We start from the raw sequence: 14,713 nt of genomic DNA, 5'->3' as shown, positions 1-14,713 counted from the left end.
ACTTTTCTTGTTATGTGTATGTTATATAGGTGGAATCACACAGTATGTGGTCTTTTGTATGTGAGTTTTACTCAGAAGAATATTTTTTCAGATTCATCCATGTTGTTAAGTGTATCGGCCATTTGTCCCTTTTAAATGCCAGGTAAAATTCCATTCTATGAATATATCACAACTGTTTACACATTTTTGCATCATTTCCAGTAGGAATGACATATATATAACTTTTTAATAAAAATTTGCATCCAGATTTCTTATAGATACAAGCTTTCCTTTACTGGGGCTAAATATCTGGAAGCGCAATTGCTGGGTCATATGTTAAGTATATATTTACCTTTGTAAGAAACCATCAAGTATTTTCCAAACTAGATGTACCATTTACACTTCCATGAGAATTCCAATTGTTCCACATCCTCACCAACACTTGGTATTGTAGTTTTTGAAATCTTTTTTTAATTATTAATATTGTGGGTACATACTAGTTGTATATATTTATAGGGTACCTATGACGTTTTGATACAGGCATGCAATGTGAATTAATCAAATCAGGGTATCTGGGGTGTCTATCACCTCAGTCATTTATCATTTCTTTGTGTTAGAAACATTCTAATTTCGCTCTTTTAAAGTATACCCTAACTTATTGTTGATTATGGTCACTTTGTTGTGCTATCAAATATTGTTCATGCTCTCTAACTACATTTGCATAAGCTATTATTTTTGTTTCTCTCAGAATCTTTTCTAAACAATATGCATTTTATTTTTATTTCAGTAATGTGAATTGCTGGCCAACATGTGAAAGCTTTTACATGATATTTTTAAACAGTCATTAAATGTTTCATATATGTAGGAATTTGTTCCAGGCAATACAAAATATGAGCTGGTAGGAACTGTTCTCATACTCTGAAACTTAGTTTTCTGCTGCAGAATAGATACAACGTCCACCACAGGGAATGGGTTTATGCCTTAAATAGAGCATTTAACACACACACATACACACACACACACACACACACACACACACACACGTGCGCATTGTTTAAAAAATCAGAATTATAAATAACATTGTTTTTGAACGTCATTCTAAAATGAAGTTAAAGCAAAATTATACACTAATGAGATTTATTTTTATGTGTCTTATAAAGGGAAATTTAATTACTTTATAATTACTTATTATAAATTATATGTACAATTATTTATGTATGTTTAGACAGCTCTCCATTCTAACAATCACCCATCACTTGAATCAAATAACATATAATGGGGCATTAAATCTGTAAAATATTATAAAAATGTGCTAAATTTTAGTTAAATATATGTTGACTGCCATAAAATTTGTATAAATGCTAAAAGCACAGTTCAAATTTAATTGTAATTTTTCAGAAGTTTGCTTGCTTGCTTGCTCTATTAAATAGCCCTGAGAATCATATTTTTTAAAACCACACACCCACACACAGAAAAATCTACCAATGGAAAAATGATTTGTTTACCTGGGTCTTCTATAGTTAAGTTCTTTATTAACCACTGAACAATGTCTGACCCTAGAAAAAGAAAAAAGAAAAAACACAAATAGATGTAAACATTTTGTTTATACATGTTAATTTAAAGAATTCTCCACTTTTGGTACTCACATTAATAACAAGTTTTTTAATTGTTACAATCACAGGTTAAGGATCTACCACAGATGAAGTACTAAAAACACAAAGTGTGAATACACAGTAGTTCTTCAATGAACCCAGGCACAAACTGGTAAATCACTAAATACAAAATATTTAAATATAAATACTGACTATACTAATAGTAGAGGGCATGATTCATTTATTAAGTGTTTATTGAGTGCCTACTATCTTTTCAGCACAATTCTTAGACGGTATAACCACTACTTTATAAGACGGCTTCTGTTTCATTTCTCGTTGAGATCATCCTTGGATCTGCTCTCAAGCCAAGGCAAATTTGTATCTGGTTTTTGAACACTCCTGTGTATTTCAAGACTCTGTGTCTTTATGGCACTATTCTCTCTGACTGAAATGTCTTCCCACTATTTTCAAGACACTAAGATTCATTGACACAACAGAAGTTTCCTTGGCCCTCACATTTGTCCATTGAGTTCACAACACCCTTCACGGAACCTCCCTGGAATCGGTATGTAGTCTTTTATTGTAGTGTTGATCACACTATGTCACAAAGTAAGTACCTTTAATCAGGAAGTCATATTCATCTTGGATTATTTGGGGCATAGCAAGTGATTAACAATGTGTGATGACTACAAAACCTGAGCGAATGTGTTTTTACTTCATATGGAAGAAATGAGAGAGGGTCTGCAGAAAATGTAAGGTTTGAGCTAGATTTTGATTTTGACGTATGAATAACGGAGAAACGCAGTTGCTGGAGAGGCCTATGTAAAAGTTAAAAGGTGGAATACAGTCAATAGAAACTATTTGTCGCACACTTTCTATATCTAAGTGCTTGGAATAATATTTATAGTAACTTGATGGTACTAGTTCACAGTACATTTAGCAGGTCTTGAATTCAGACCAAAGGATTTGGATTTTGTTTTTCTATAAGGAAAACAGAGAAAGAGACATGCAATGTTTCTGAGTAGAAGAATGACATTATCAAAGCAAGTTTAAGGAATCTGATGGGAAATTTATGTGGACTATCTTAGGCTAGTCAAAAAGAAAACAGGTAGGCAACATTTCTACTGGTTGTGATCCAGGATGGGAGGGATAATAAGGTCCTGAATGAGTTCAGTAAAGAAATGAATTTTTAGAAATTAGACTTGTTTCAGGACCTTGTGACTCATTAGATATGAGGCTGACCAGTAGGAGAGATTAAAAGAGAAGTAATGGTTTCTAGCCCAGGAGCTGGATGAATGGAAAGAAAGAGCAGAAACGGGAGAATCAGCAGCTGATATGCTTGAGATGTTCATTCACATTTAAATGTGGTTTACAGCATCATTCATTTCTATATAAAATAGGAAAAATATGTGTGTGAATTGTTTGCATACACAGTAAGCTGTGTCATGGCGGCATGAATGAAATTCCAATGTGAACAGAGACTCCATTTCAACCTGTCCTGGAGCCCAGCTGCAGCTGCTCCCCCCCCCCACCTCAGAGATTTGGCAAATGAATTATATTAACATTGGCAAAAATAATTCTAGTTGCTTGAAATTAAAATAGTTCAAAACAAATTTGGTTATCAAACTTGACCATAATATCCTAAAATTTATGGGAACACTCATACCCAACATCAATTTCAATACGCATGCCCTTCTAAAATAACTTCCTAGTGTTGAATCCAACTTGTATTCTTTTATAGCTGTTCTTTTTACAGCTGCCATTGATTTAAATGCATTTGAGAAGATAGATTCATCCGTATTCTAAAGGAAGTTTCAGCTCTGAGGGTCTAAATGAAAGGAGGCCACTCTCAAGAAGTCAGGTATGACAGTGTCAACAGTGTCATCTTCATCTGTATAGTCTAAGTTATCTTGAGACATGAGCTTCCCTTTGAGAAAGAAAAGGGCGGCTGAGTTTTTCAAATATATATGTAGTGATTCTTGACCAGTGTAGAATCCCAGACACCCAAATCTTCCACACAATCTCCAGGCACCCTGCTCATTTTTTCACAGTTAAGCATCTATCTGGGGAACATATGTGAGCAGCCATTGGAAACTTTCCATTCTTTTGAAGAGAGCCGAACATTGGTTCCAGGACTATAAGAACATTTTATTGTAGAAAATGTTTTTAAAAATGCTGTCAGTTAAAAAAAGTTTTCTTTCCTTTTCTTTTCTTTTCTTCTTTTTCTTTTTTACAGGAAAAAAAAAAAAAAGAAATACAAAGAGGCCTAATTTGAAACTGTTTAATTCAGGGTACAGGAAACTTTCTTTCTGGCCTAGTTTTGGGTATTTCTGTCACAAGTCTATTCTCGGTTTAGCTCTGCAAGAGTCAATCTCATTGGACTTGACCAAACTGTCAGTGTCACTTAGCAGATGCTGTAGTAGTTTTACTGTTGTGTGATCACCCCAATATATTTATCATTTTAAGTTGAAACATTATGAATTTTTTATTGCAAAATGCACACCCCCTCATCATATTCACCTCTTTTGTATCTAGGAGAGTGTAAGACCTTGATTCCTTGAGGAGATAGGTAGAGACAGGGAAAGAGGGGAAAAAAATCATAATCTTAATAAAACCAGAAGATGGAAACAGAAATGTGCTATCATAGAGTCATTTTGAGAAGTGTGATTCAAATTTAAAATGGAGCGTGATAGTCAGGAGAGGTGTAGGAAGGAATGCCATCTTTCCAGCAATTTTCTAACTTTATGTTTAATGAATAAATGGATGGATCTGCTAAAATTTTTCATGTACAAATGCATATGTCCAGAATATTGTACAGTTTTATTTATATTTATTCTGGAGACCTCAAAGTAACATGCAGGGTTGTTGTTTTTCATTTTTTTGTTTTTAACTCCTCTTTGATTACAGCCTATGGAGAGTTTAGCCCTGTCAGTGCCCATACTCTTGTTTTGAGCTCTTAGAGGCATATATCACTTTTAGAATTACAAAGTTATGTGTTCTCCCTACTTAGCAGAAGCAGTAGACGTTTCATTATTGTGTAATCCCAGTAATATACGTTTTGCAATGAAAATAAGCAAAAAGCAATAAGCAAAATTCTTCCTCATCACACTGCACATAGTTTCTCCACATGCTATGTTGTTTCTTCCTTTTATGGTGCTACTAATGCTATTCCATTTTCATCTTTTTTTTCCCCTGCGGTGAATCCCAGTGGAGTCCATGAAGTTCAGTTCAGATATTGCCCACTCTGGGAAGCCTATTCAGCCTACGCCCACCCCACTTTCTCATTTATGTTTTATTAATATCCTATCATTTATTTCACTTATCAATGGTTTTATCATCCTCTTTTTACTTTTATCTATCTTTCCCTTAGTACCATGAATTCTTTGAAAGAAGAGAGTATGCATCATTAATCTTTGGATCCCAAACACCCAAACCAGTTTCTGACTTGCAAAAAGTGATCGGTCAATGTCCAAAGAATAGATGAATGAACAGCAGGACTCCTCCCCCTATGTCCTACTCTACGAGAGTTTACAAAAGGATGGTATCTCTCACAAAGACGGTTGTAGGGCATGTGATTTGTAGCTACCATAATCAACTTGTGCAGTGATGATTTTGCTTTCCTAAGACTATGATTTTATAGCTTCTACTGATAATTAAAGTAAACAAATAAAAGACATAAAAACACCAATATTATTTCCTTGTCCATGCTGTGGATCTGAACGGTAGAGGAATTTACTCAACTCTGTCCCACTGCAGAGTGATAAGTCCTGGACCAGGTTCTGTCCTGAACCTGTATTGTTTTGAGTTCAGTCCACATCCCCTCCCTACATCGGAGTACCTGCTCAGCTACGAGTACCCGCTCAGCTACAAGTACCAACTGCAGCTATCCACATGCTGAACTTGAATAAGAGGTTCATAAAAAATATTAGGCATTCATTTACAAAAAAAAAATTGCAAAACGTTTGTAAAAATAAGGACTTTGTAAGCAAGCTTAATGTTACAAATATGATCTGTATTCTTTACAAAAATAAACTCTTTTCATGATCTCAACTAAAGCACTTCATGAAAACTTTAGCTCTTAAGCACAATAGAAGGGGCCTAAATTATTCTTGGGACAAAGACATTGACCTTTTCAATGTTTCTCTTTCAGAAAAATAAATAGGTTTTTGCTCTGCCCAGATAACTTTTCCGAAGCCTGAGCACCCCATAGGCACAGTGCTGACAATGCAATTTTTTTTATTTAATGAGCACCATAAATAATCCATGCTTTGATAACTATTCTTAAAATCTCTTGCTAAATAGAAGACATTCTATATATCTGAAAGATGTTTTTCCAACGTTATTCTTAGTTCCTTAAAATAAGCATCATGAACACTCATTGTAACGTCTAATGCACACTGAGTTTCTGTGGAAGTCTAGCTGTGGACCTGGAGTTACAGGGGTGAGAAAAAGCTGTGGAGAGAAGCAGCTTCACTCGTCTGAGTCCCTGGCGAGAAGAGACAGTGTCTTACTCACGACATTTCCACTGTTCTCTCCAAAGTGCCTCAACACAGATTGTCGTTAAATATTTATTGAAGGTATGACTCAATGTTTACAGAATATACTCTATGCACAAAGGACCCAAACGCTGGAAAAAATCTGCTGTAACAGCGACTCCCATCTAGCCTTTTATGACACCCCGGTGTATCTCTCATAGTCATGATTTTTAAAATTCTTCATGCAAAAGCAAGTTAAACTCAGTTTAATTTTAAAAACTGCAGAATTTCTGTAAGGTGTGAGAAATGAAGTGATTTTTTAAAGCTAGGGTATTCCTCTTTTGGAAAAATAAGTGCTTCGCAACCTATCTCTTGTTCTATTATAGCCCACTTTCTCATTTCATAACTTACCATGATATAGGCTAATAGTTGTGATATAAGTTAGGGATAGGTTTTTAAAAATAATTACATAATCCACTTTTTTAAAAAGTGCTTATATTTCAGTGAGAAATATTTTCATAGACATGATTTTGCTTGTCTTATAGATTGTTTAAAAAACAATTAGAATTTTTAGGTTGCAGATAGATTGTCATTGATTTCTGTTCTGCTTCATTTTCTTAACAAAGATCACATTACGAAGCAAACCAGTGGAAAGGGAAGTGACATCTAATTGGCAGGTGATTCTTTGTCTACTCTTCCTATTTCAATTTGTCACTAATATACCCTTTATCAATTTTGCCATGTCATATTTTCTATGATCCATCTAATAGATTTATCCTTGATTCATTCCTTTAGAAGGTCCTCCTTCATCTTTCTTAGTATGTGTTCTATCCCTTCTCTTGCTGTCTAAAGTTTAGCCACATATTATTTAAATGCTAAGTTACTTAATTTGCATGTGAATTTCCTAAGGTTCAATGGTTCATTTATCTATTAGAATTACACTAATTATCTCTCTCAGAGGCTTAGCATGATTTGAAGAGAAAATGCATTTTAAGCATCTTACAGAATTCCCAGCCATGATGCCCACTCCAGAAAATGAGAGTTTCTGGAAGAGTGTGGTGCGCTAGTGGGCCAGTCCATATATGGGAGCTGGGAAGGTAACAGTGAACAAAATCACTGGCTCTTACACTGTGATGGAAGTAGACAGACAATAAGCATATAAACATGGAAGTAGATAATATGTCAGGTGGAGATAATTGCTGTGGAAAAAAAAATAAGCAGAGTAATGAGGCAGGGAGCCTGGAATTGGGGGTGGGTGGTATGTTACTATTTTTTATAGAGTGTTAGGTAAAGACATTCCTGGTAAAGTAAATTTGAGCAGTGATATGAAGGAATCACTGGGATAAACTATATGGGTGTCCAGGACAGAATGTTCCAAGCTGAGAAAACAAGTTCCGAAGCCCAAAGGCGGAATCCTGATGGGTGTGCTGGAGAAACAGCAAGGAAGTAAATGCAGATGTAACCGCATGACTACAGTTGAAAGTGACAAGAGATGAAGACAAAGGAGTGATGGGATCAGGCCCTGCAGTGCGTTTAGGACCATTTAAGGGCTTGGGATTTTACTCTGAGTGAGCTGAGCAGAGGCGGTGTTTGCCTGCTCAATCTGACTGCTGTATCAAAGATAGGTTTCGGGAGGGAAGGGTGATAGACAATGTGAAAATAACGTGATGATGATGATAGAGAAGTTTTAAAAAGGGATTTGAAATTTCTAGCTCTTTAGATGCCTCTATCCCGCTGCCTCCTGCTTTTTGTCCCCACAGCGACTCTCTTCTCTAGATGATCACAGACCTTCCTACTAAGCCCATTGGGTTTGCAGAAGAAAACAAATCATGGAGAAATGCTAACAATGCAAACTAACCTTTGGTGTGAATTCACTGTGCTTAAAATCATTAGGAGAAGGGGTGTAGGAGGTGGGGCTTTTAGGGGAGGAATAAAAAGGGCAAATCTCTGTCTTCCCTAGAGAATGAGCCTTTTCCTTTTCACACAGTTTTACGTGTGTGAACCAAGCCTAGGGTGGGAACCAAGGACCAGGCATCCTCCAGGTGAAGGGCATGTTCTCTTCCTCTTTGAGAGGGCCAAGCGGGAACTAGGATGTGGCCTGGGAAAATATTATGCAAATAGTCATATAAAGCGAAAAGTTCTGTGAAGGAAAACTAAAGGGAACAATGAAAGATTAAAACAGAATCCTCGTTTAGTTGGGAGACTCAGGAGGCTTATCTCAACACTTGGATAGAAAATGTTGACCCTACTTATGAGAACAAATTATAGATAAGGAAAATGCTATAAGAGAGAGGACGGAATTAGCATCAAAGTGCAACTGATCCTTCAACAGCACAGGTTTGATGCATGGGTCCACACGTAAGTGGATTTTCTTCCACCTCTGCCACCCCTGAGATAGCAAGACTGACCCTTCCTCTTCCTCCTCCTCCTCAGCCTACTCAACATGAAGACAACAAGGATGAAGACCGTTGTGATGATCCACTTCCACTTAGTGAATAGTAAATACATTTTCTCTTCCTTATGATTTTCTTAATAACATTTTCTATTCTCTAGCTTACTTTATTGTAACAATATAGTATAAAGGACATATAACAAAATATGTATTAATCTGATGTTTATGTTATTGGTAAGGCTTCCGGTTAACAGTAGGCTATTAGTAGTTAAGTTTGGGGGGACTCAAAAGTTTTGCACTGATTTTCAATGACACAGGGGGTCAGTGCCCCTAACCCCCATGTTGTTCAAGGGTCAACTGTATAAGGGATTTGATTTAGGTGGAAATAGAGTCAAAACTCTTTTTCTGAGATGGGAAGTAAGAAAGGTTGGGACTAGAAAGTGAAGGCAGTTTAAACGTATGGAATTCGTATGTCTGTGCCTTAATTTTTCCTATGACCCCAGAGGCATGATGATCTTTTGGGGCAGCTTCAGGTGGCACCTGGAATTTGAAGAAAGAGGCGAGGGATTGGAAGTGCTAGTATAAGAAATGTGAGAGGCTGCTGACAAAGGATTAGCAAAAGGTTTCGCTGAGAGCCCCTGAGGGCCCAGGTGAGGCTGGGAAGCACCTGTGATTAGAGCTGTGAAACTTCCACTTGTGACACCCAAGGTCTAAGCTCACAGAGAAAGCAGGTGGGTTTCAAAGCGTGACTGCCAAAGGCCCCGGAGACCATTCAGTAGTCTGGGGTGGCGGGGACGGTGAGAAAAATTGCTGAAAGTAAAAACCTACAGGTCACATTTGGCAGGCTTCCAAATTAACCGCCTGGAGAAGGTCTTATGATTCATTGTGTACATCCTGTTCTTGAATAAAGAATCTTATCGTGAGTTCCTCACGACTGATGTACCGATTAATACTTAACCTACTGACATTAAAAAGAACACTGATTTGTTTCTGAATCATGAAGTTTTTCTGATTATCTTGCACGTAAAACATTTCAGCCTATACATTATAGTCTGTAGCCAATGAATTGTAACCTCTGCATTGCACCTTTCAATGACAAAGAACAACTCTGATATGAGGAGTCCCCCTCCCTTCTCCTAAACTTTCTTATAAAAACTTTCCAGCTTGTAACAGACTTTGGAATATGCCCAACTTTGTTGGTGTGTCTTCCTGGGTAGATCCTCACATTTGGCTTACAACAAACTTTTATCAAATTATTTCTGCCTCAGTGGCCTTAATTTCAGTCTGCAAAAGAATAAGAGGGCATTCAAACATCTTGAAGTGGTAATCAAGTTAGGAAAACTCTGCCTTTTTCTGCTCCTGCATTTCAAACACACAAACACGTGATATGTAGGCAAATGTTCAGCCCCTGCTTTGTGTGGCAGTAAAAAAAGAAGTGTCCTTCAGGAAAGACCAAGTTGCTGTTAAGGCAAAAGAATTTTCTGTAAAGAGACTGAGCCTGTAAAAAAAGTTTCTATATATAGCAAGATTTAGCAACTGAGATAAAACTCTATTTTTTCTCCCCTTGAAAGATGAAGATGCCAGCATGTTACCTAGACCATTGCTTCTCAAAATTTAATGTGCATATAAATCACATTGTTAAAATCTTGTTCAGATACAGATTTTGATTCAGTAAACTGGGCTTGGGGACCCAAGATTCTGCATTTTATCCAGCTCTCAGGTGATATTGTGGCTGCTGGCCCTTGAGTTGCAAGCGCCTGGTTATCCAGCTCTCAGGTGATATTGTGGCTGCTGGCCCTTGAGTTGCAAGCGCCTGGAGTACCTGAGGAGTATAAATCAACTCTGAGTGACCTTCTCTGTTTGAGAATCTAGGTAGAGAAGCTGGCAGATCTCAGAGAAAGAGCAAAAGAAAGACAGAAGGTCTTCTGGATCTCTATGATAAAGGAGTCTACACTGATCTGAATTGTATCACTGCTCCATAGCCTTGGAGGTTATAGTTCCAATAGAAGGTGCCATTCACAAATTTCCAATCATTATTGCCAGTAACTATTGAGTTCAAAACTGGCATCATCAGCCAGCACCCCTGGGGATGCACTGACACATGACCATAAACCCCCAAATGGGAAGCAGACATCTTTGTCACTGTCATACCTGAATAGGCATGCCAGAAAACATACTGTAACTGGTTGGGAGGACAGTCAACAATGGGGGGTGAATTAGGAAGTGGAAGGAATGGGTCAGATGAAAGCTCAATCACAAAGAGTTAAGCTTATGAGATGGCATTTGGGCAGCACCAAGAAGGACAGGTGTTAAGAGACATGATATGACTCTCTGGGCTTGAGCATCTGAAGGAGACTTCTCTGAAATGGTCACCCCACTGGTGCTGAAAATGAATACCTGACAGTGGCACCAGGCCACAGTGTGAGTGCATGTCGTAGAGCCAAAGAATTGGGATCCTCCTGTGGATTAACATTCCAACAAAATACACATGGATTTAGATACATATGGCAGAAACATTTGGCAACATATGCTTTGGTGTTCCTAACCCAAACACGCCAGGAGAAAGTCCCACATGGATTAGGAACCCTGCTTTGGGATGATCTCTCCCTGACAAGTTCAATACCCAGAAAGGAACAAGCGCTGGTCATTTGTAAAATGCCAAGAATGAAACTGAAATTTTAGGATGCTTTATGCTGCTCTCCTCCCTAAAGGCCAAGAGTCAGAAATGAAATTAAAATCCATAGATCAAAAGCTTAACTTCTCAACTAGAAATCCATCTGTGTATTAGTTAACGTTCATAAGACTGGCCCCTTTGTGGTTTTGTGACTTTTAAGTTAATGTCTTCTTGGCCAATGCACCAATTTCCTGCTAATCCTGTCAGTGTCTCATTTGGGAATCTTGGCATCTGCAATGTCGTAACAGGGAGAATGTGCACATGCCTCTGGTAGAAGAGGTGATGAGCTCCATCAAAGGCTTGGTCTTGTCACCAGAAAGGCCGTCACCACCTTTCCTCCTGCATGGGTTTTCCCTCTGTCAATGTGGCCCTATTCCTAGTAAATCTGTGTAATGAGACAGTTTTCATAAATCAGGTACAATCAGCACACAGATTATTTGGGCCTCTAACAGAGACCATGTGTGTTTTATTTGAGCTAAAATGAATATATAACTCTAGCGAAATAAAAAGGGAAGTTGGTTTTGTTTAAAGCAGAGAAGAGCCTTTGAAAGAGCTCAGGGTTCTTCCACAAAGAGCTAATCCATCTGGGACAGCCTAAGAAACAAAAAGATTTTGTTTTTTTTAATTAAAAAAAATTCTTGTATTGCAATATTCCACAGAAAGTACCAGTTGACTGCCACAGAAGGACAGTGCCTATTCTTCCAGAATAATCCATGTAGGCCCGGGGATCCAAGGCAGAAGGACATATGTGCCACTTCCTTCCTGGCACCAGGGAGCAGCCAGCCATGTGGAACGGCAGACAGCAAAGTGGAGCAGGCTCGGTAAAGAGGCAATGGAAGCTGGCCACACTTGCTGCAGGAGGACCTAGGAGTGGTGGAAGAGGTTCACAAGGTTCCTGAGTCCCCTTGAGTTTTAGATATGAAAGCCAGGTGAAAATTAAGAATTAAGTTGTCTACTGGGGGCTCTACAGTGTGGATGGAAAGACCTATAAATGATGGTGGCCAGTTGTGGACAACAGTGGAAATGGGGGAAGGGGGCATTATGTTGACCATACCCAGAGAACAGACCATAAGCTGTACTAATGCTGGAAAGTTGGACAGTGGATGCAGCTAGGGCAGAGAGCAAGACCCAAAGACACAGCAGGACATGACATCTCAGTGAAGGTCAGTGAGGGCAGAAGACCAAAGACCAGAAGCCAGTGAAAGGTCCAGTGTCCCTCCTGCAAAGGCTTGAGGACGTGTAACCTATCCCGCCTTGCACCAGACTGCCATTCAAGAAAAGGAAAAGCAAAGGGAAGTGGACATGGGAAGAAACTTTACCCAATAACTCACCCACCAGGAAGTGACAGAATAACTAGAAAGTGTTCATAAAAGGCAAGCTCCAGCCACATTTTCAAAATCTCTCACGATCCCCCTTCCTGACCCTTCATCTGTAAATGAAATAGGGCTTATGAGGACGACCAGGTCACTTATAGAGTGAAGGAAACCAAAAATACGCCACCCCGAAATACACTTCTTTGGCATATTTCAAGATGGCTATTCAGAGGGGCTGCAGACAGGAATAGCCCTGCAAATCTGCCTTTTATGGGGGAGATTCACATCTGTAGAGAAATCTCATTAGTGAAAAAAATAGCCAGGATTAATCTAGGAAAGATGAACACACAGGAAAAGGAGACTAAAAGTCTGAGACTTTTAAATGTCTGATAGAAAAACTTTTACCATTGGCTACCATTTCTGAGGGCTACTACCCATGAGGGTTTCATCGACAACAAGGCAGCCTTTGCTTGCCAAGCCTTCTCCTCCTCATCCTCCCTTAACCTGTGATGTCACCTCCTTTCAGAAGTCCCGAGCCCCTATTCTTTCTGTAACCTCAGGGTGGTATAAAAACTTCAGTCATCTGGCTCTTCCTTTGAGTCTCATTCTCCGTGCATGGCTCCTGTGTCCATATGCACATTAATACATTTGTATGCCTTTTTTTCCTGTTAATCTGTCTTTCGTTACAGAGGTATCTGTGATCTGACAGACCAAAATAGGCACTCTTTTATCAACTAAGACAAACTCTAAGGTTAAGGAAGCAAAAAGTTCTCTACGGGTGGAGGGTTCAGGGCCTGAATGATACAGCCAATTTCTAAATTCCTATCGCTATAAGAAAAAACTCACTCTCCCTAAACTTCCTAGCAATGGAGCTATTAGGCAAATCATCCTAACTCTGATTTACAGCCCAGACCAACTCTGATGGGACAGAAGACTGGCCTTTACAAACTCTTTTCTGATATGCAATTGCAGACCTCAAACCAGTTTAGCCAACTTATAGAGACTGCACACTAACTGTTTTTGTGTCCTATAGTTCCCCATTTGATGTAAAGAGCCAAATGGTACCTCATTTTCATGCTAAAATCCCAATCTAAAGTGAACATGAGATGTATGCTACATGTATGTTTACCCATTGTGCATGTTCTCAGTTCCCCTCATACATATGTCAAGCTTTACCCCCAAATCTGCTAAATACGTACGACTCTACCGTGTAAGACAAGCCCTGTGAGGTATAACACCCAATTTGTCCTTCCCCTCTTTGAAGAGACAACACCTTTGGCCCACACCGGAGACTGTCCATTCCTGGTTTGCAAACCGATATGGCCAATAAAGTTCCCCTTTTTACTATTTAGCCTTTTAGATGACATGGCCCAGCTAAGAAATTACGAGGGGTTGAGAAAATAAATTATATTTTTTTCTTCCCTTCCACAGAAATAAAAAGATGTACATACTCCACCCATTGTTGTTGTGTTGTGGGGGTCTACTTTAAACAAGCTACACCAGGGATCTGGAAGGGACACTCCTCTATTTCGTAGCTCAGAAGGCTTGACAAGTGCCTATTCTCTGCTAGTGAGAAAATCCAACTCAACAAATATGTCTCTTCCCACTTGGGCAGCACAAAAGAAAATGACCCTTGTCAAGAGATTTAAAAAGTTGTTACCTAAAAGTGGGACAATGGGGACGTTGCCTATATTCATTTCCTCGGTGTGACACTACATAATTAAAATGACTCTACCATATCACGTTAGTAGAAGACATAATGACAGGAGGGGACAAGGCTAAGTAACATCACTCCTGAGAGTCAGCATATTAATGGAACCTTTTAGCTTGATAATGTAATTAACCTTGTTAAATCCTACTCTCAGGAAAATTCCAAAGAATGGAAGCTACAAGGATAATGTCCTTCTCAAGTAACCTCACTGGCATCAGGGTGTTCATTTGAGAAATGGTGGTGATGGTCTCCTCCAGATAAAAGACTTTAAAACATTGTTTCTAGAAAGGTCTGAGCTGTCAAATATCAGATTCACATCACCAAGCCTATGTTTTCACCTCACTTCTTCTCTTCGTAAAAATAATTTCTTTTTTCTTTCACAATCTTTCATTTTCTACATGTTTTGAGTGTTAAGTCTCATAAGACAAGACAGTCCAACAGTCAATTCTATAAAACCAAAACCATCTCCATCAGTGGATGCTCTACAGTTACATCCAGTCTACAATATATAAAACATGAGTCTGTCCAACAATCAGGTAACATTGTTTGGATAGTATCTACATATATTTATTACATT

The 14,713-nt window shown here is 38.5% G+C and overlaps 1 protein-coding gene across 4 annotated transcripts in view; it reads right to left on the bottom strand.

Moving 5' to 3' along the window:
• Nucleotides 1–14,713, bottom strand: part of RGS7 (regulator of G protein signaling 7) — a 327,482-nt gene that overhangs the window by 98,257 nt on the left and 214,512 nt on the right. For 3 of the 4 annotated variants that reach the window (XM_045536992.1, XM_045536991.1, XM_045536993.1), the window contains exon 4: nt 1,485–1,535. The exons of the other annotated variant lie outside the window; for it this stretch is intronic. In XM_045536992.1, coding sequence (XP_045392948.1) covers nt 1,485–1,535 — 51 coding nt within the window. The remainder of the gene's footprint in view (nt 1–1,484; nt 1,536–14,713) is intronic. 4 annotated transcript variants of the gene reach the window in all.

Source organism: Lemur catta, chromosome 25, assembly GCF_020740605.2.
Source record: "Lemur catta isolate mLemCat1 chromosome 25, mLemCat1.pri, whole genome shotgun sequence".
Lineage (NCBI taxonomy): Eukaryota > Metazoa > Chordata > Mammalia > Primates > Lemuridae > Lemur > Lemur catta.
The sequence above is the reverse complement of the archived record's forward strand: the minus strand, read 5'-3'. Positions and strand labels throughout refer to the sequence as shown.